The sequence below is a fragment of the Mandrillus leucophaeus genome, unplaced genomic scaffold (assembly GCF_000951045.1).
Source record: "Mandrillus leucophaeus isolate KB7577 unplaced genomic scaffold, Mleu.le_1.0 Scaffold1292, whole genome shotgun sequence".
NCBI lineage: Eukaryota > Metazoa > Chordata > Mammalia > Primates > Cercopithecidae > Mandrillus > Mandrillus leucophaeus.
In genome coordinates, this window is record NW_012101246.1 from 281,205 (window position 1) to 304,257 (window position 23,053).

At 37.1% G+C, this 23,053-nt stretch overlaps 1 protein-coding gene across 2 annotated transcripts; it reads right to left on the minus strand.

Annotated features, from left to right (window-relative positions):
* Nucleotides 1-19: 19 nt before the first annotated feature.
* Nucleotides 20-21,758, minus strand: SEC22B (SEC22 vesicle trafficking protein homolog B (S. cerevisiae)). 2 transcript variants are annotated; one of them, XM_011972469.1, is made up of 5 exons: nt 21,357-21,758; nt 14,055-14,164; nt 8,023-8,183; nt 5,194-5,340; nt 20-1,990 (listed from the first exon to the last, which is right to left on the minus strand). In XM_011972469.1, the coding sequence occupies exons 1-5, from the start codon at nt 21,429-21,431 to the stop codon at nt 1,836-1,838; spliced, it is 648 nt and encodes a 215-aa protein (XP_011827859.1). In that variant the 5' UTR covers nt 21,432-21,758; the 3' UTR covers nt 20-1,835. The 2 variants fall into 2 exon arrangements, with proteins under 2 accessions (XP_011827859.1, XP_011827860.1); XM_011972470.1 differs by lacking the exon at nt 20-1,990 and adding an exon at nt 3,023-4,211 and having other exon boundaries at nt 21,357-21,580.
* Between the last annotated feature and the right edge of the window lie 1,295 nt (nt 21,759-23,053).

Genomic DNA, 23,053 nt, shown 5'->3' on the forward strand with positions numbered 1-23,053 from the left:
ATAAAACTTCACACTGAAGTGAATATTCTAGAAGTATTTATTTCATTGCTGACCATTAGGTTGCAGCATGCAACTCTCAACAATGAGCTGCCCCTCTCCACTCCTATAGAAGCTCCAAATACTATGGTACCACTATTTAGGTTTTCAGCCTTTCAAAGGCTTTTATTATCAACATCATCATTACTTAGGCAGGAGCCTTTTAGGGACTTAAAAGCACTTATTATCTATAAAAAGTAACTTCATATTGCATGCACAAAATTCCCAATTGGCAGATTTAGGTCCATAAAAGAAAAAAAATATTCTAGTTCTATAAATTATCAGGAATAAAATAGCATTCCTCCTTGCCTTGTTATAAGGAAATAATATTTTTTTTCCTTACCAGGAATCAGGATAGTATCTTTGAGGATCCCTCAGGGTTATAAAATTGCTTACTGGTTAAAGTTTTCGCCAAAGATATTAAGAAATAAAAAGTTCGCTCATTTTCCTGTACAATTTAAAGAAATATCTGCAGTATGTACAGGAGTTTTACGTTATATTGCAGACCCTTGCGATAATATTTAAAAGGCCTATTTTCCCCATTAAAAAATTCTACCTCAGAAGGTAAAAGGAAATCCCCATCATCCCTGAGCAGAAAAGGAAAAAATCATGGGTACTTTAATTAGTTAATAGAAACCACTATAAATGAGTTATCTATCTCTAGAACATTCTCAGAGAATTTACATGAACCAAAACAGGAATGAAGTGCTCTCAGAGACTTTTTCTCAGGTAAATGTATTTAGTAGTTTGAGTAGCTGATCTGCAAAAACTTTAAATTTAATTAACTACATAAATGAATATTTTTTATTTTGAAATTTGAGAATGTTCTAAGAGGATGTCTACAGGACATGAAACTACTAGGTGCAGGAAAATTTTTTAAATGTTAGCAAATTGTGGCAGGAGGAAAACAAACAGTGGAGAAAATTGTGGTAGAGAAAGTAAAGAAGGGGCAGGAGAAAGCTGTAATTATAACCTGGGCCTTCCTTTCTTCTCATGAAGCCAGGGGCTTCATCCATATCCTATACTTGCTCTTACACTAGTACAAACCAAATGCTGCAAAATAAAAGTAATAATGACCCAAACTAATTTAAGTCTTTTGTTTAAGGAGTAAATGAGAGAAACATTGTAGCTTCTTAATCGAAGAGTGCTATAATTTCAAGGTATCTTAATATAATTCACTTAACCCTAAAGCAATTGTGCAATAAGCAAATTATAAAAGGAAAACAACAAAGGTTAACTTTCTACTGGGGCCAATAGACAAGATCTGTGGAGCACAGCAATTAACCTTCACATACTGGAGTCTTGTTTAAAAGGCCATCAAAAACTCAGATTATTGAAAATCACAAATGTCACCAACAAAAGGAATGTTGATTAGAGTCAAAAAAAAAAAAAAAAACCTTCCCAAAGGACTGCCTTCTTTGAAGGAATTTCAGAATGTTGCTAGTACAGGTTGACTAAATCTCATTGATGGCTCCATTAGAGAATGAGAATGCCCCAGTCAGTGCTGTTTTTAAAATGCACTGGGAGGGAAAAAACGAAATAACAATCTACTGTTCCCTAACATATATGGCTTAGCACCCAGAGAAAGCCGCTGCCCCTGAAACAGACTTTCTACATAGGGTTAAGCTTCATTAAATGAGGTGTAACCTTTCATTTTCAGGACGTCTCTTTTCTTTCAAGGTCTTTAGAGGCAGAAGTTCCACTTGGATTCTAATACACATCTCTGTGAGCTCAGTTTCCTGAAAATATACACCTACTGGGTTCTAGGTTCTCCCTTACCAGTGACTGTATTCATTATTTCACAGCCACCAGAATCGGACATACACTATTAACATGATGAAAAATACAGCTACTGCTGCAAGTTTGGCATAAGTGGAACGCATGTTCAAGTACTTCGCATCCTGGCGGTATTTCTTGGACAGACTGGACAAATTGTTAGCCTTTGAATCCAATGCTGTCAAAGAGGAAAAAAGGAAAACATTAATTAGTCCCTGGAAGTATTTTGCCAAAAGTATTAAGGCATTAAAAATAACCAAAATGAGCAGCATTGCAACAACCATGATTCTTAAATCATCATTTTTGTTTTTAAGACTAACATTGCATATACTAATTGATGATCCTGAAACACTGTAAAATCTATAATACAGTTTAAAATTATCAGATCAGATTATGTCTGAATTTTTGAGGCTATATAGTAAGGTGGTTAGAAGTGCAGGTTCTGGCCTCAGACTCTTTGGTGCAGATATCACCTGTACCAGTTATGTGACATTGGTCAAGACATGTAACCGATTTAAAACCTAGTTTCTTCATCTATAAAATGGGGATAATAATAGTAACTATGTCATAAGGTTGTATGCACATGAGATTGCCTGTAAAGTGAGCAACAATGCCTGCACATGATAAATTATAATAATTGTTACATGTTAATAATTACTATCTTCATACTCTTCTAATGGTCTGAATCATATTCTCTTATATTTTGAAAAACAATAATGATAATCTATGTAAAACAAACTCAGATAATCAGAAAATTCAACTAACCAAACACAGTCTTAAGCTATATTTCAATGATGACTGCTAAACCACAAAGTAAAGACTACTATGAAGTAGCTATCAGGATTTATATTTCAATAGACACAGGAAAGTTGTAACTAAAATACAATAAGAAGTACTACAAAAAAAACCCAAGTAAATTAAGCTTTTTAGCATTTTCTGGCAAGTTTTTTCACCCCCAAGGACATTTGTAATGTTATCTTCTTATAACAGTTAACTAAGCACTTAGAGAAATAGCCAGATAGACACAAGCTAGACCAGATTAAAATATAGGGCATATTTGAATAATAAACACAAACTCTCCATTTGACATAATAAATTCTGATCAAACTTTTCACTTCTTTAAATTTCAGAAAAACTATTTTGCAATCTGATTGTTTCTTCCTTAAAGAATGCTTTTGGAATATTTGGGGTTGCTTAATAGAGACTGGTTTTGATTGGGAAACATGGCGTTACTTAATAACACAAGCATGACAGCCACGTCTGAATTAGCAACTGATCACATGAGTAAGAAAAACATCTAGCCAGGAAAAAAGAGTCAGGGACTGAGAAATAACCATGACAATGCACAGGGCATCTTTTTACAGAGTCTACAAGAATATACACTCCACTGGACAGGGATTCTAAATTATTGTGTTTGCTGCTATATCCTGAATGCCTAGAACAGGGCCTAGTATATAGTTAGTGCTCAATAAATCTAAATCTGCTGAGAATAACTCAACAGAGGAACAATTATTGGACCATGTGAAACAAGTCATAGCTGAGAGAATTTATATATGAACATTTTGAAATACAGGATAACATAAAGATAAAGCTATTGCTTAGAGAAGTCATTTAACAAATATTTATGTTACAGGCACCCTGTGAAGTGCTGAGGATACAACAATGATCAAAATGTACATGATCCCTGCCTTTAAGGAATTTAGAGTCTTGCATGAGTGATACAAGAAAAATTCCTGTGCTAGTCTACTTTATCCCATATAGGAATTGCAAGTCTGTATGACAAAAACTTATACACTCACTCACTCGAAATTTGGTATTTAAAGAGTGTGAAGGTAAATGAATAACTGCTCACTACTCACAAAAAAGTTAAAGTTTGTAGTTCATAATAAAAGAAAACTCATTTACTAATGAATATATAGCATGCCTGAATTCAAAAATACTTATTAAGGAACCTATTTGTGACCATTACTATGGGCGATATATAAGAAGTATGTGAAACAGATATAAAATACATAAACACTATATTTAAAGAGCTTACATGTCCACATTAAACACTTAGGTAATATTTAAATATCAGGTAAATATACATATACTTTTAACCTAATTTTACCTAATTACCTACACTTTTAAAATTATATGAAGGGCTGGGTGTGGTGGCTCATGCCTGTAATCCCAGCACTTTGGGAAGCTGAAGTGGTTGGATTGCTTGAGCCCTGGAGTTTGAGATCAGCCTGGACAGCATGGCAAAACCCCATCTCTACTAAAAAAATAAAAAAATTAGCCAGGCATGGTGGTACACGCCTGTAGCCCCAGCTGCTCAGGAGGATAAGGTGAGAGGATTGCTTGAACCCAGGAGGTGGAGGTTGCAGTGAGCCAAGATCGTGCCACTGTACTCCAGCCTGGGCAACAGAACAAGACTCTGTCTCAAAAAAATAAATATATGAAATTATATAAAAATATTTAATTATCCAAATATGTTTACCTGCATTAATATAAATATTTAAATATATGAAATATATGTTATATGGAAATATATTTAATATATATTTAATATGTAAGTTAGGTATTTAATAAAAGTAAATTAAGTAAACACACATACATGTAATATGTTTCAAAAACATTATATTACTAAGTGCTTTAGGAGTTTAAAGTACAGAAGAGATTAATGTGATACAGGCTATAAGGATCAGAGAAGGCTTCTTTAAAGAGGCAGTTCTTATGCACGTCTTATAGAACAGGTCCAGCATTAAGGCAGAATAGACCACTAAGGATAGTGAAGAAGCTGGCGTGGCTGCAGCAGAATGTTTGTGAACTAGAGAATGACAGACATTTGCATCCTTATTTTCCATATATAGAGCACAATGCCCTACAAATAACAAGCTCTCAATAACAATGGCTGACTGATGGAAAAATAAGTCAGACTGGATCTTATCTTGTAGTCCCAGATTTGAAAGTTTTTCAGAGAGGAATGCCTTGATGAAAATGGCATTTTATAAAGATTGATGTGGCAGCAGTAAAGTCTCCCAAAGAGGCTACTCTAAAAACCACTGCAATAAATCATTGACAATTTTCTCTCATTCTTTTCATTTCCCTTAACTTATACAAGTGTTTATATAATTTACTGAATTTTGTGAATATCTTAGAAATAATCATTGCCTCTAATATGGATGAGTCCTTTACACTGTTCCAACTCAACAAAAATTAATCACGCTAGGAAAAAAACATATCATATTGGAAGCATTGTAATGTAATGTACTTCTGGGAGATAAATTCTTAGCAGTCCTAGGTAGAATCTAACAGCATAAAAGGCACTGCAAAATGTGCTATCCTTGTCTATGGAATGAGAACCATTTCTTCATAAGACTTATTGCTTTTAGATACCTGAGAGTGCTTCTCCTCGTTGTAACACTTCTTCAATATTGGCCACCATGATCCTCTGCACATCTTGCAATTCAGTGTTGATGGAGCCTAGGTTTCTTCGGGCACGACTGTCAATGTAGAGCTTCTTGGTTTTTTGAATGAAGGTATCTAGAATGATGAAGAAAAGTGACCATGAACAATTTCTTTCACGGCCATCGAAGTACTGAGGTAGGAAATTAAAAGTTCTGAGTTGGCTGGGCGCGGTGGCTCACGCCTGTAATCCCAGTACTTTGGGAGGCCAAGGCAGGAGGATCATGAGGTCAGGAGATCGAGACCTTTCTGGCTAACACAGTGAAACCCTGTCTCTACTAAAAACACAAAAAGTTAGCCAGGTGTGGTGGCACACACCTGTAATCTCGGCTACTCGGGAGGCGGAGCCAGGAGAATCACTTGAACTTGGGAGGCAGAGGTTGCAGTGAGCCAAGAGCACACCCCCGCACTTTAGCCTGGGTGACAGAGTGAGACTCTGCCTCAAAAAAAAACAAAAAACAAAAAACAAAAAAGTTCTGAGTTTATGCCTGGATTTGCCACTGTCCATGGTTAACCAAACTCTTGGTTGAATATCAAAACCTAGGCTTTTGATTTCTTCATTTGTAAGATGTAAACGTATAACTAGATGACCATTCAGGAGAAATGTCCTTTGAATTTCCTTTGAATTAGAAGTATTTGCTATATAAGGCTGCTATCAGAAGCCTTAGAGAAATTAAGACCCACTATAGTAAGCCTTTCTTGAAAACAGAAATTTTCAAACAGTATTCTGAGGATCCTTAGGGTTACTTAACTCCATACATTCCTTAAAAGGATGCTGGTAACACTCTAGCATTATTACAGCCTAACATGGCAAAAGGGTTCATGATCATTAAAGAGCTGAGAAACATTACTTTAAATTATTTTCCCTAATATACATTCCCAGTTTCATTCCATTCTAAAACCTCATGTAAAGCAAATATGTAATAGGGAGATTTCCAAAATACCAATATAAAACTGAACTGAAGTCTCGGCCGGGCACTGTGTCTCATACCTGTAAATCCCAGCATTTTGGGAGGCCAAGGTAGGTAGATCACTTGAGGCCAGGAATTCGAGACCAGCCCAGCCAACAAGGCAAAACTCCCATCTCCACCAAAAATACCGAAATTAGCTAGCTGGGCATGGCGGCATGCACCTCTAGTTCCAGCTATTCAGGAGGCTGAGGCACAAGAATCACTTGAACCTAGGAGGCAGAGGTTGCAGTGAGCCGAGATCATGCCACTGCACTCCAGCCTGGGCGATAGAGCGAGACTCTGTCTCTAAATAAATAAATAAATAAAAACTGAAGTCTCATCCATCTTTTGCTCATATCAGTATTTCTCAAAACTATAAGAAGAATGACTTACTATTAAAGATATTTTCAACTTTTGGCAAAAATCTTAATTTAAGTGTGCTGTACCCCTTTCATTGCCTCTTTAGATCTCCTATCTGCCCTCCTGCAACTTGATTTCTGCACTGGGAAGCTGAATGGGATGAAATGCCTCAACAGACTCCTTGCCCTGTGCCAGTTAGGTTCAGGCAATGAAGAAGCCCCAACAGTAGGGAAGAAGGAGAACAGACAGTGATGTCAGGGTATTTATTCCCCTGGCTTCTTTCAGAGAAGCAAGTATCCTTCTTCTGGAAGTATCCCTCTACCAAAAGTTACTGCTCCTCTCAAGTTGGGCTTCTCTAGAAATTTTCTCCTTTTCAGTTTCAGAAACTGCTCCTTCCCCTTATATATTCAGGCCTAGGGATGATAACAACCAGTATGCTGCTGGTCCGAGGTTACTGTATCTTGTAATTATCCTACAGCCTATTCATATCTTTGTATATAATCCCTTAAGCTAATTTGGGTGTGCCATCTATTTCCTGTATGACTCTGATACATTTGTCTTATTTTTGAGAGAGGTTTACGGGACTATTACTGCCTACAAAAATAAAATTTGAAAAACTGGACATTATATAAAGCAGCACTTGGACAGTGTACAGTTACGAAACACTACAGTGTTTTTCCAAAGCAAGATGACCCATTTATCTAGCAAACCTGAAACACTTCAGAAATTCTGAGACAGTAAAACTAATTTATCTTTTAACTAAAAATTGCAGCAATATAGCCTGATTCTACTTGTTCTCACTTCCTGTACTTATTGTACTTAGGATATTTCCTTTGATCCCTTACAATGAGATACTTTACCAGGTCTGAAGTGACTAGTCTTTCTATAATTCTTGTACAAATACAGACACCTATGCTCACTATTCCTGAATGTAGTAAATATTATACTCCAATACCATGAGTACCATGTATCTTCTATGTCTTTGTCTTGTTTTGTTTTTTGATTAGAGGATCTTATTCTACTAAAAGAAACAAAACACCATTCTTTCTGATTTCCCAATTCTGATCTCCAAAAATGAGCCTTATTATGACTGTGAGTCTGCAGACTGGGGTAAAGAAGAACTCAGCCATTATATGCCAATCAAGTAGATCTTTAGGCACAGTTTCTGTCACATGTGACTCTAATGAAGAATCAAACCAAATAACAGAAAAGGGCAAAAGGCAACCATTTCTATGGGGGAAAGATCAAAAGACTAGAGAAAAGTACTTTTCAGAAGGAAGCCTTAGTCACTCAAAAAGACAAAAAGAAGTGGAATGGAAAAGGGAGCAGAAGCTAAAACTTCAACAAGTAAACATCAGAAAAAAATGTATCAATATTATAGCAGTGTAACAAACAGCTTCTCCATACTGTTTGCTCCCTTGATAGAGAGAAGTGAGGGGCAAAAACTTACCAAATTCAATAAAGGAATAGGGTCGGGACACAGTGGGCACCTTCTTCCCATGCTGTTCATCAAATTCTGAGTGCAAATCTTCTAGGTAGGCAAAAGCCAACTTCTTAGGGAAGGCAGCTTCACATAAAACCAAATAACACACCCCCTGCTCAATAATGTAGCTGGTGAGACATAAAAAGCAAGACGAAGTTGTCTGTAAAGTAACAGTACTGACAACAGGTTAAAGCAGAATCTCTGTACCATGCAAACTTTTTAAAAATCTAGCCTAAACACTTTAAGGCTGGCTAAATGAGAAAGTCAATTTAAATCACAAATCCCTGGAATCAGAAAGCAAACATCTTCCCATTATTAGACGTATATTCTTTTTTTGTTTTTGTTTTTGTTTTTCGTGGTTTTTTTTGAGACAGAGTCTCGCTCTGTCGCCCCAGCTGGAGTGCAGTGGCCCGATCTTGGTTCACTGCAACCTCCGCCTCCCAGGTTCAAGCCATTCTCCTGCCTCAGCCTCCCGAGCAGCTGGGACTACAGGTGTGCACCACTACGCCCAGGCTGGAGTGTAGTGGCGTGATCTCGGCTCACTGCAAGCTCCGCCTCCTGCGGGTTCACGCCATTCTCCTGTCTCAGCTACTGCTAGGACTACAGGTGCCCGCCACTACCACGCCTGGCTAATTTTTTGTATTTTTAGTAGAGACGGGGTTTCACCGTGTTAGCCAGGATGGTCTTGATCTCTTGACCTCGTGATCCGCTCGCCTCAGCCTCCCAAGGTGCTGGGATTACAGGCGTGAGCCACTGCACCCGGCCTATTAGACATATATTCTAAAAGGAGTATTTAGACATACTTATTATATTTTTTCATCCATTAGATAATCTTTTTTTTTTTTTTTTTTTTTTTGAGACAGGGTCTCTTTCCATCACCCAGATTACCCAGGTTGAAGTGCAGTGGCATGATCTCAGTTACAGCAACCTCCGCCTCCCCGGTTCAGGCGATTCTCGTGCCTCAGCTTCACAAACGGCTAGGATTACAGGCACCCACCACCACACCTAGCTAATTTTTGTATTTTTAGTAGAGATGGGGTTTCACCATTTTGGCAAGGCTGGTCTGAAACTCCTGACCTCAAGCGATCCACCTGCCTCAGTCTCCCAAAGTGCTGGGATTACAGGTGTGAGCCACTGCACCCAGCCCATTACACAATCCTTCAACTAACATTTTAAACTTTTATTTTAGCTTGAGGATGTGTATGTGCGGGTTTGTTACCTGAGTATATTATATTGCATAATGCCGAGGTTTGGGGTATGAACAATCCTGTCACCCAAGTACTAAGCATAGTACCCAATAGTTTTTCAACCCCTGCCCCCTACCTCCCTCCTCTTCTAGTAAGTCCTCAGTATATTTATGTCCATGAGTGCCCAATGTTTAGCTTATAAACTTATAAGTGAGAACATACAGTATTTAGTTTTCTGCTCCTGCATTAATTCACTTAGGTAATGACTTCCAGCTCCATCCATGTTGCTGCAAAGGACATGATTTCATTCCTTTTTATGACTGCACAGTATTCCACACTGTATACGTACTACATTTTCTTTATCCAATCCACCACTAATATGTACCTAGGTTGGTATCTTTGCTATTGTGAATAGTGCTGCAATGAACATGCAAATGAATGATTTTTTGTAGAAAGATCTGTTTCCTTTTGGATATAAACCCATTAATGGGTTTGCTGGATCTAATGGTAGTTCTGTTTTAAGTTCTCTGAGAAATCTCTAAACTGCTTTCCTCAGTGGCTGAATTTACATTCCCACGAACAGTGTATAAGCAATTCCCTTTTCTCCACAGCCTCACCAGCGTCTGTTGTTTTTTGACTTTTTAATGACGCCCTGTGACTGTTGTGAGATGGTATCTTATTGTGGTTTTGATTTGCATTTCTCCAATAATTAGTGATGTGCACTTTTTCATTAGTTTGTTGGCCTCTAGTATGTTTTGAGAAATGTCTGCTCATGTCTTTTGTCCATTTTTTAAATGGGGTTATTTATTTTTTGCTTAATACTTAAGACTTTTTCTTGAAAAATTCACAGTTGTGACTCCATCCACCCTTTGATTCTACATGGTAAACTAGCATACAAATATTTAAACTCTTTCCAGCCACAAAGAAAAACAGTAGATCTGGAAATTTCTGTGGATAGAAATGTAAGGTTAATGACAATGTTTACTGGGTACAAGACTAATAACACTCCTTAATTTCCAGTCCAGGAGAACTCTATAATCAACTGAAACTTCTCAACAATGAAACTAACTTTCTTTTGTGATAATGAGTTCCCACACACTCTGGAAGGGGCTATATGATTATACGTCTGAGAAACTCTTAGAAAAATGTTAGGCTACTAAGTGGTTTTCCAACTTCTTTTTAGCCATAGTATACACACACACACACAAATATATATATTTATATATGTAATATGTATATATAATAAGCAAAACTTATATTCAGAAGGCCAATGTATGTATCAGATAAAATCAGAAGTTCTTTAGTTTAAGTAGGAGTTTGCAAATATTTTCTCCCATTGTGCAGGTTGTCTCTTCACTGTGTTGTTTCCTTTGCTGTGCAGAAGCTTTTAGTTTAATACAGTCCCATTTGTCTACTTTCTTTTCTGTTGCCTGTGCTTTGAAGTCTCTGCCATACAGTCTTTGCCCAGGCTCATGTCCTGAAGCATTTCCCCTATGTTTTCTTCTAGTAGTTTTATAGTTTAGGGTCTTATGTTTAAGTCTTTAGTCTACTTTAAGTTGATGTTTGTATATGATGAGATAGGGATCTAGTTTCATTCATCTGATGAGGAACTAATATCCAGAATATACAAGGAACTGAAACAACTCAACAGGAAAACCAAAAATAATTCAATTAAAAAGTAGGCAAGGAACAGAATCGGCATTTCTCAAAAGAAGACATGCGAATGGCCAAGTATATGAAAAAATGCTCAACATCACTCATCTTCAGGTAAATATAAATAAAAACCACAATGACATATTATTTCACCCCAGTTAAAATGTCTATTAAAAAGACAAAAGTCAATAAATGCTGATGAGGATGAAGAGAAAAGAGAACTTTTATACACTATGGAAAACAGTGTGGAGGTTTCTCAAAAAACTAAAAACAGAACTACCATACAATCTAGCAATCCCACTGCTGGGTATTTCTCCAAAGGAAAAAAACTCATTATGTTAAAAACTTATCTGTACCCCATGTTTACTGCAGCACCATTCATAGTATCTATGGATAATCAAGAGAAATGTCCATCAACAGAATAATGGATTTAAAAAGTGTTTTTTACACACATACACACACACACACACCATAGAATACTATTCAGCCATAAAACAGAATGAATTTCTATCATTAGCAGCAACATGGATAAATCTGGAGGACATTACGTTAAGTAAAATCAGTCATGCACAGAAAGATAAATATGGCATGTTCTCATTCATATGTAGGAGCCAAAAAAAACTTTTGAGCTCATGGAAGTGGAGAATAGAACTGTGGGTATTAGAAGTGGGGAAAGGTAGAGAGAAGGGAAGGATGGGCAGAGGCAAGTTAATGGATAAAAAACACAACTGGATAGGAAGAATGAGTTCTGGTGTTCTGCGGAACTGTAGGGTGAATATGGCTAGCTGTATCTTACTGCATATTTTCAAAAAGCTACAAGAGGGAATTTTGAATGTTCACAACACAAAGAAATAATAAATATTTGAGGTGATGAATATGCTACTCTGATTTGATTACACATTGTATACGTGTATTGAAATACACTCCATATCCTATAAATATGTGTAATTATTACATGTCCACTGAAAATAAAAGGAAAAATTTTAAAACATAAGGAGGAGTTTAGGGGCCCAAAGCATTATATATACTCCCATCCTTGCCCTTTCTATGTGGCTCCTGAGGCATCCTAGGGCTCCATAAAGGATAAAGACTATTATTATATGATCTATCAGGCCCCTTAAAATAATGTTAATAATACAGCTGTCTTATTCCTTGCTTGGGCACCTGAATTAACTGGTCTCTTTGCTTTTAGTCTACACCATCTTCTATACCATCAGTTTTGTTCCCAGAGACTACAGATGGCCATATTACCCTGCTTACAAACCCTAAGGGTTCCCTAATACCTACAAAATAAAATCATACTCCATGGTATTATATTTACAGCCTTTCAAAACAAGTGTAAGCAACATTCTATCATATATTTTAGTAATCCAAATGGCGGACTGTTTTCCAACATGCTAGGTTCTTTAGATATTTGTGGACTTCTGCTTATATTTTTTCTTGTAACCATTAATGCTCTTTTATGTACCTGGAGAAATCCTGTTCATTTTCATATGTTCAATTCTACCATTATTTTTTCTGTGAAACTTCTTTATATATACTCCCCTCCTCTGTCCCATTTCTTCGAACTTACCCCCAACAAATGGGAATTTGTTCCTTCCTTCTCTCTGTTCCCAAAACATTTCATTTAAATCTAATTTACAGCACCTTTTCATTTAAGACATTATAGTATACTTGTTTGCGTGTATCTCTCTCTATACTAAGAGAACAGCGTTAAAAGATAGGGACATGCCGGGCGCGGCGGCTCACGCCTGTAATCCCAGCACTTTGGGAGGCCGAGGCGGGCGGATCACAAGGTCAGGAGATCAAGACCACGGCCCCGTCTCTACTAAAAATACAAAAAACCGGCCGGGCGCCTGTAGTCCCAGCTACTCGGGAGGCTGAGGCAGGAGAATGGCGTGAACCCGGGAGGCGGAGCTTGCAGTGAGCTGAGATTGCACTATTGCACTCCAGCCTGGGCGACAGAGCGAGACTCCGTCTCAAACAAACAAACAAACAAAAAAGGTAGGGACATTAAATGCAGGACTCAATATAAGGGCTGACAAAGAATAAACCCTTAATAGCTCTTGCATGGAAATAAAGGATGTTATGAGATTATGAATGTCTAAAGGAATCAGGCAGAAGAAAATCTCTCTCAATTCCATGAGAACTTTCTTAGGTCTTTGTTCGCTAAACCATGGTGAAAAGCAGGACACTAGATATTAAGTGACTATATTTTTGGTGTTAAAAATTAGAGTTCTAGAAAATATTTCAGATATTATAAAAATTAATACTTTATAAAACATAATGTCCAACATTTTCTTAGCCAATTGCCTAGGGTTTTATTTTTGTTTTGATGTACTTTTTACTTGTCTTTTGTAGGTAATTTTTGTTTTTAAAAGTAAACATAGCAGCTTCCTCCCTGGCCTAAGTTACCTTACTATCTAAGTCCTTAAAATAGTAAAGATTATTTAGCTAATCCGTTTTTATTTTCCTCTGATGCTCCCATACTCTTTTCCTTTTTAATCCTTCTTATTTTGTCAGCTTCAAACTTGGCATGTATTAAACATTAAATACCAATTATTTGTAGACAATTTAAAATCCAATAATGTTCCTTTGAGTCCTTTATCAGCTATATCATTGTCTATAACCACTGATTAAAATGCTCTTCTCTTCTATAATTTTCTTTTTTCAAAATAATAGTAACTAATATTTATTGACTCTTCCCATGTCTGTCAGACAAGATGTTAAATAATACATGTGGATTCCCCCACAAACCTCTCACACCTCCTATGTTTATTTTCACTACTTTATAGAGGAAACTGAGGCTGAGAGAAGTTATGTGAGCTGCTCAAAGTTACACTGTTAGGAAATGTTTGAGCAAGGGGACTAACCCACACATATCTGGCTCCAAGACAGTCCTAAAGCAAGAAGTTATCTATTATTGCATGATGGGCACAGCATTCATTAGACACATGTTAACAGGTTAAATTACTGTAAACATGTTGAAAAAAACAAACAAGATGTCCGTTTTGTAGAATTAGAGCCAGAGAAGTTGCTTCTCCCAAAAGACTACGTTTTAAAGTAATCTTTACTTTTAAAAAATTATTATTTTTATCAGGCATTCTGTTACTGTATTTCACACTTAAATGATCATAAAGAAATCAAGATTATACTCACTGAAAAGTCATGGCTCCTGCTTCCAAGGTACATCTGGTAGGGGACTGTTCATTCAACTTCCGAAAGAGTTGCTTAGCCTGACTCTGATACTGTTGAAGGTCCCGGCCAGACTGAAAGAAGACACCTTCATTTAAGAATTTTCCACAAAAAGCTGTATCAATTAGTGAGAAACATCATATTATGAGGACACTCTGAATGAGGTCCTTCATTTACAGGTAAGTAAGATTCATTTTAATGAAAGAAAGACAACCTACTTTCAGAGTACAGAGGAAGACCTAACCCCTACTTCTTCAAGATGACTGCATTTGTTATCTGCTAAGAAGCAAAAGCATATACCTCAAATACACTTAGCACACTCTTAACTTTCAATCCAGTATTCTTTCCACTGTTAGGACAGTACTCTCCTAACCCATTTCATTTGCAGTTACTGGCACAGAACCATACAGCATGTGTTATATTCAGGGGAAATCCCAGAAACAAGATTGATGAATTTCATTTTTATGTTGGAATATCCAGGAGAACCTTCCACAAGTGTTACAGTTTTGAGCATTTAAACAAAACTAAATGTGTGTACTCATAACTGCAAATTATTATGAACACTTTGACTGCAATTAGGTAAAAATGACCAAAGTAGACACAAAGACTAGGATGTCAGATATTCTTTACTGAATAAATCTATTTGGTTCCCAAGTTTGGACAGCGAAAGTCTGAATATCGAGGGATATATGCAGACAAAAATGAAAATAACAGCATTCAGATGTTATAATTACTGGTAATATTTTCCTGAACAATTTCTAACTGATTTTACAATTATTCTTTTAAAAAAAGGGGCAAATCTATTGGAAAAATAGCAGTGTCATTTCAAAAGAAGACAACCATGCATCACCAATCTACTAGATCCAGCAGGGAAAGGAAATGCCTGAAGAATGGGAAGCAAATAGACATTGTTCATCCATCCACATGTGGGGAAGGGGAGCTTTCTGCCAGCTATCCAGTTATAGTCTGAATGTTTGCTGGTATCCCCCACAAAATTCATGTTGAAATCCTAACCCCCCAAAGTGATAGTATGAATAAGTGGGACCTTTGGGAGGGGATTAAGTCATGAGGGTAGAGCCCTCCAGAATGCGATTAGTACCTTTATAAAAGAGACCCCAGAGGGCTAGCTTGCTCCATCTACTATGTGAGGAAACAGACAGAAGGTGACATCTATGAACCAGGAATAGGCCCTCAATAGTCACCAAATCTGCTGGTGCTTGATCTTCACCTTGCAGAACTAGAAAAATCAATTTCTGTTGTTTACAAGCCACCCGGTTTATGGTATTTTGTTATAGTAACCCAGACTAAGACACTGCCATGTGATGCAAAGACATAATTCTATTTTGGAATTATTTATTTTACATAGAAAGAATAGCCTCCCTTTGGCAGATGTTTAATAACTAAATATTTAAGTAGAAAAGTATTTATGCTAGGGTCTCCCAGGATCTGAGCTCTAACTTTGATAAAGTACAAAGTGATATCTTAAAATTGTAGATAGTATACTAATAAGTTGATAGTAAAAACAAGGAAGCAATAATAAAATGATAAAGCGGCAGATCAACAAATGTACAATTACAGGATAATAAGATTCTAAGCTATATATAAAAATGGTGAACTGGAAATTTCAATATGAGTAAGAAGGTGAATAAGCATGAAGTGAACCAGGGGAGATAGGCAGAGTCCAGTTGAGGTATTAGTTTGTAGATTTAGCTTAATACCACTGTTACGGCAATGATTTGTTTTATTGACATATATTTGTCACGTATTTGAGAAATAGTTCTATATTAACGTATGTATGTCTGTATGTATATATGTACAGTTTTATATATTAAACTACTTTATAATAATTATATTGAAATTATCATATTAAACAGTACTACTTATATGGTCAGCCAATAAGAGTGAATACTGTCATATACTTTTAGCCAATAAGAACTAGTGCACAATATTCTGTTTTCCTAAATTTGAATGGTACTTACCAATCTTTTTGTTTCCCCAGTGCCATTCTGAAGAGATCTGAACCCACAAGAGTAGATAAAAGGGATGCAAATAATGTTGGGAATGCTACTAAAGTGCCAAGAAAGAATATCAACATAGATCTGTGATTTTCAACCTTGGCTTCACAATAGAATCACTTGGGGAATCTCAAAAATAAAACTACTTATGCCCAGTCTCTACCACCAAACCAATTAAGTCAGCATCTTGGAGGTGGGGCTGTGACATCAGTATTTTTTACATAACTGCAACCACCGGTGTTAAATATAAGTTCTTTGCTTAAAAGGACTAGTTGAAGAAACATGGAAAAAATTGTCACTCAGATTGGTACAAATCCTTTGACTTTACAAGAGGCACTATAAACATTACTGTAACCTGAGAGAAAGACTAACAACTGTATCACCTAATAAGAAACTGGCCAAAAGCATTCTACAATTTCAGGAATTTGCAAACAGCAATGTAAAGACTGCCAATATACAACACTGGGGATGCACTTATAGGGATTATGGTATGCCAACCAACATCTTACCGTGCTGGTTCAGTTAGCATTACTATCCTTGAGAACACAATGCTAGCACAATCTTCTTGGTTAAACAGTACTCTTTCTGGCATATTCATATAATGGAATACTATGCAGCCATTAAAACAATGATGTACAGAGTTTAATGCTATGAGAAAATATTCATTAAACACTGTTAAGTGGAAAAAATTAGGTGAAACAGTCTTACGATATTATCTATTATTTAATGTTATATACACATACATATGTTTAAGGTCATCCACCAAAATGGATATAATTCGAGTACAGATTATAGCTAATACACACTGTTAACATCTTGGTCATTTTGCTTTTATGTATTTACTGACCTTTCTCTAATATGCACAAATTAATTTTGTAATGTGAAAAATCATTCATTCATTATGTATTTGCATCCAGTGTATTGATTATATGCAATTCTGATCTGTGAACTTTTAAGAAAGGCAAGATGAGGCCAGGCATGGGGGATCATGCCTGTAATCCCAGTACTTTGGGAGGCCAAGGCAGGTGGATCACGAGGTCAGGAGTTCAAGCCCAGCCTGGCCAAGATGCTGAAACACCGTCTCAACCAAAAATACAAAAATTAGCCAGGTGTGGTGGCAGGCGCCTATAATCCCAGCTACTCAGGATGCTGAGGCAGGAAAATCATTTAAACCTGGGGAGCGGAGGTTGCAGTAAGCCGAAATTCCACCACTATACTCCAGCCTGGGAAACAGTGAGACTCCATCTCAAAAAAAAAAAAAAGAAAGGCAAGATGGAATTAGACAAGATTCTTCAGAAATGATCATATGAAATTATTAAGTGTTCACTTTCTGCCAGGCAGTGTTCTGAACACTTTACATTATTTAACTCGTTTAATCTTCATGAGGTGATTAGAATTATTAAGCCAATTTTTTACTTGAGAAGTCAAACTTTTTAGACTCTAAGCTAAAAAGGGAGGAACTAGGATCTGAAAGCAGGCAATCTGGCCCTGGACCCCCTACTCCTAAGCATTATGCTATCCTAACTCTATAACTGAAATTGTTTCAATAGTAGATCCAACTTTTAGGTGAAGTCTTACTATGTAATTCTAATTCATTGGAAATGCTCAAGAAACCATGGGGCAGCTCTGATCTAGATCTCACAAAACAACATAACCACTGTTTTACATACTGACCTTTAGTTTGCTTTCAAGATCAAAGTCACAAAGGGCCAACAGTTAGCCAGTCCACCTAAAAATATTTAGATGTCCTCATTCTGTTTTCTACTTCATCTAGAAAAGATTAATGAAATTTGTATATGATATAAGATATCTATTAGTAATCCAATAATGCAGTAGATCGGAATAATTGGAAAAACTGTGAAACAAATTTGAGGTTATCCAATAGCAAATTTAGGATCTGGATCTATATATTACAAAAGGTAGAAGGTAGCAACTTGACACACAACCACAATACTTTTCGGTGCTGTCACCTGGGACTGCTGAACAACTAGTTGTATCAAATAATAACTTTTGCCTTCATAGCTCTTATCATTTTTAAATACCCACTGAACTCAGCTGGTCCAAGACCAGCAGCACCAAGAATCAACTACTTTCCTCTAAAAGCAATTACAGTAAGTGGATTAATCAACCCTCAGTGATTCGGAGCGTGAGACTATTTAACTGTACAACATGTTATCTGCTTTCCTAGAGCTTCCTGCTGCCTATTTGGTTAGATCTGACACTTTCTTCAAGTCTGGACTGCCCTTCACGATGCCAGAGGAAAATGAAAGAAAATACAATAATTTTGAGGCAGACCAGAAAGGTAGATAAAGAAATTGCAAAAATCCTAAAAGGAGAAACATACCATAAAAGGAATGAAGAAAAAAGATAAATAGGGTATCAGTTAGGGAGTCCACATTTGAGAAGAAAAGCTCATCTCTCTTCCTGCCCTAAGTCTAAATTTTCAGTTAAACCCAGAGGAAACACCCTGTATAAAATACTCTGTCTATATTATTTTGTAAATTTTACTCTCTATTGTATTATCTGAATAACTGTCCATCTTCAATACGGCAGGTTGTACAGGCACCCAGTAAATACCTAAAATATGATATCTATTATCAGTATAAATATTGAAAGTACACTGATAAGAAAACAAAAACAAACAAAAATGAAGATACATTGAATTATTTGGCCTGGACAATTAAGGTGCTTAAATATAAAACTGTTTGGTTGAGATACCTGTTTATTAAAAAGTTATTCCTGGACTTCTAAGAGGTTAAGGCATCATGAAAAGGCCTTAGAACAAGGCAGTAAAGTACAGTGGTTAGGCACTAAAGCTCTAGTCGACTCAGACAATACTTAATAAAAATCACTGGGTCTCAAGTCGGGGTGATTTTGCCCCCATGGGGCATTTAGCAATGTCTAGAAATATTTTTGTTGCCACACAAACAAACGAAGTGGGGAAGGGTGGTGGTACTACTGGCATCTAGAGGGTAGAGGCCAGGGATATTGCTGGACCTCCCACACAATATACAGGACAGTTCCCAAGAACAAAGAATTATCTATCCCCAAATGTCAACAGTGCCAAGGTGACAAACCCTGGTGAAAAATTTCATTATGCCACTTATTAGCTGTGTGAATTTAGGCAAGCGATCTATCCTCTCTAAACCTCAGAGCTTCCTTATCTATAATTGGAGATTTTAATAGTACCTATTCTAATATGGTCGTATGAGGATTAAATTTAAAAATGCACTTTATAGGCTTAGCACAGTTTTTGGTATGTAGTAGGCACTTTTATAAATGTTATGTATACTATTAAAATAGTAAATTAAGTCTAAGATTCAGATTTTTACAGACATTAAAAGTTTAGGCAAACTTTATTATTCAAAGTCAAAACTCTTAAAGGAAAATATTATGGCACTACAATCACAAAAATATTTGTGTGTAAAATTTCTTTCCTTGTCAATTAAACAAAGCAATCCATCTTGATAAACCAATATGAAATCAATACCAAATTTAGAATTAGAAAACAATAAATCAATTAATTTTTCAAAAAGTATCACGTTAGAGAGTAGGGGCCACTAATATTAAGTAGACTTTCCAGTTCACTTTGTATTCTTTGCCCACACTGGAATTCAATGCCATAGTTTAAAAATTGACCAGATTCCATCCCTGCTACTCCCAACACACACCCACCCACTATAGGAAAACTATTTTTTAGTCAAACTACACATCCTTCAAGGATATTTCCCTACACTATCTACTTTGTTCAAATCATATTCCTAGGTTCACTGGAACAATTACATTCCTTCTGCAGGATGGTCCTAGAATATTCCTGAAAAACATTTCACATTAGCAAATCAGGGTATGTTAAATTGTTCACAGTTTATTTCAAAGATTAGACTTTGTTTTTATGAAATGAATAGAATATATTTCACTTAGCATGACCTGCAACTTGATTATCTGTATCACCACTCTCCTAAAAGTGAAAGTAAATACATTTTCAAATCAAACCTAAAAAGGCATATAACTAAAGAGAATAGTTCCTTACTACTGGATCCTACTGTTACCTTAATGTCATACCTTCTGGGAAGACTTTCCTGATTTCCTAAAACCAACTTAGATACATTTTCCATGTTCGACAAAACCCTCTTCCTTCTCCTTAGCAGTTAAACTACATTTTAATAGTATATTGGTTATCTGATTTTTCCACTAGACTGTAAGCTCCACAAAGGTAGAGACTGTGTACTCTAACCCCCTGCATTAACACTATGCCTGGTACATTTGATGTGCTCAGTAAAATTTTTTTTGCATTAATATATGAATGAAAAGTCCAATAGAAGAAATGTGCAACCTATTTTTTCTATATCTCATCTTTTTTTAAGGCTCAAGGTTTTAAAACACTACTTAGACTGTATGAAAAGGTAAAATAAAATTGATCACTTTAAACAAATTATATAAATTCCATTGTCAGTTTTGTCTTCAGAACCTCCCAAGCTTGCTCCAGAAATTTGTCTTCAGAAATTTCCACTGTGATTCTAAAACACAAAACAGCTTTCTTTTAAGACGCCTGGAGTTATTGCTGTTTTTAATCAATTCAATATATTTTTGAGCACCTACTAGCATAAAGCAGCCATTGTAAAAGGTATGAATAACAGAGATGATTAAGATCCGTCGTTTGCCCGCTAGAAAACTCAAGTTATTGAAAGACAAAAAAATTAGTTACAATGTATTGCAGGAATGTGGTACGGCGTATTGGAGAAGGTGGGAACTGGGAATAATCCTGAAAGAATGTGCTGTACTGAACTTTAACAAGTGCTTTTATGTGGCAATATTACCTCACCCACTTTCAAAAGATGTCAGCAAGCTAGGTCAAGGATCAGGTGCTACGTTATAGAGTTGAAGAACTTGGCTGATTTGTCCCAGGATTTATCCGTCAGCAGTCCTATTAGCAGCAGAAAATTAGAAATCCTGATTTTTAACAGTCCCTAAAGAGTCAAAGAACACTGGGTGATCACAATCAACCAAAGCTATCACTTCTCCAGAGCGTTTTTCTAAAGAGAAACAGGTAACACAAAAATCTGAACTCCTCCTTCAGGAAAGATTCCTCTTACCGGTAGTCTCTCCCACACCAAAAGATAAAACAGCACTTCAGAGAGGTCGGGAGTGCCCGAGAAGTCACAGAGGTCTCTCGGCCCTAGGAAGGAATCCGATGCTGAGGGCAAAGCGCGCTGGCAGACTTGGGGTCGCGGGGATCTAGTAAGCAGCTCACCTGTTCGTCCTCCTGCATCGAGGCGGCCAGCGGGAGCCCGTCCGCCACTCGGGCGATCATTGTTAGCAACACCATCTTCACAAATTACAGGGATCCAACACTGGCCCGGATGGCCGTTGGTGTCGTCCTCACTTCCTCCGCCGCGACAACAGTTATTCCCTATGTCTCAGTTACCGGAGATCCAGCTGCTTGCGTCTCCGCTTCCCGCTGAGGTGGCCGGAAACAGCGCAAGAGCTTTCCACTACCGGTCCCCAGAATTGGCTTCCCTCAGAGAACCACAACCATCAGAACACTGGTTCCGCGATCTGCCTTCCACCTTCTTAAACTTCCAAGGTCTGGCCGGCTTTTCTGAATTTGGGGCTTCGAGTAAGCCTCGCCCTTTGAGGGGCATTGCACCCAAGCAGAATCAGAATTTTCTAGTTCCTGAAACTAAGTCTGGGGAGAGAGCTGGGAAGGAGGGTGGGAGTTAATGGGTACTCCCCATTAACCATTAACCGTTAACCATGAAAGGTATGTAAAAAAAGGAAAACCCTGAAAATTAGGCTATTTTCATATTTTTTTCTATTTTCTATGTTATATATTCTATAAAATTTTCTATATTTATGTATTTCTGGACAAAGATTTTTGTCTATTTTTGCTTGTTTATGCGGCATCCCCACCAGGCTCCTTAAATAGTTTATGGTAAGAAGTCAATAAATATTTGTTGTATATGCGAATAAATGAACAAGTACAGGACATCTTTTACCACCGAGGTCAGTCAGCCTACAAAAGCTAGGATCAGGCCGGGCGCGGTGGCTCACGCCTGTAATCCCAGCACTTTGGGAGCCCGAGGCGGGCAGATCACGAGGTCAGGAGATCAAGACCATCCTGGCTAACAGGATGAAACCCCGTCTGTACTAAAAATACAAAAAATTAGTCGGGCGCGGTGGCGGGCATCTGTGGTCCCAGCTACTCCGGAGGCTGAGGCAGTTGAATGGGGTAAATCCGGGAGGCGGAGCTTGCAGTGAGCCGAGGTTGCCCCACTGCACTCCAGCCCGGGTGACAGAGAAAAAAAAAAAAAAAGCTAGGATCTCTGATATATCTAGGTGTTCCCATCTCTTTGTTCTTTGGTGTCCCCATCTCTACAGTGGGGATATTATCGGCCTTTCAGGGTTTTAATGAATATTAGATGAGAAAATCTAGGTGCAAGGGTTTCATAAGCTAAAACAAGAATCATACAAATGCTTTTATTTATCATTACTTAATAATGACTACTCTTTACTAAGTGCTTACAGTTAGTTCTCACGTTAGTAGAAACACTGTTAAGTATATTCTAGATATTAATTAAACAACCCAGTAAGCTTGTTTAGTATTGTATCTCCAGTTTGTAGTTGAGAGGAAAGCCTCAGAGAGCTCACAGTGATGGGAATAGGATTTGAGCTCAGGTTCAACTTCAAATCCTGATGTGATTCTGTCTTAACTTGTACCCATTAACTAAAGAGCTCAGACTTTTGTTACCTTTTATATTGGCCTTCAGCATTAGAAGAAAACTAATATTCTTTTTGTGTGGCATTTTCTTTATTAAAAAGATTTTTATTTCAAGAGCTTTTGGGTTACAAGTGGGTTTTTGTTACATGGATGAATTATATAGTGGTGAATGCTGAGATTTTAGTGCACCCATCACCCGAGTTGCGTACATTATACTTAAAAAGTAGTTT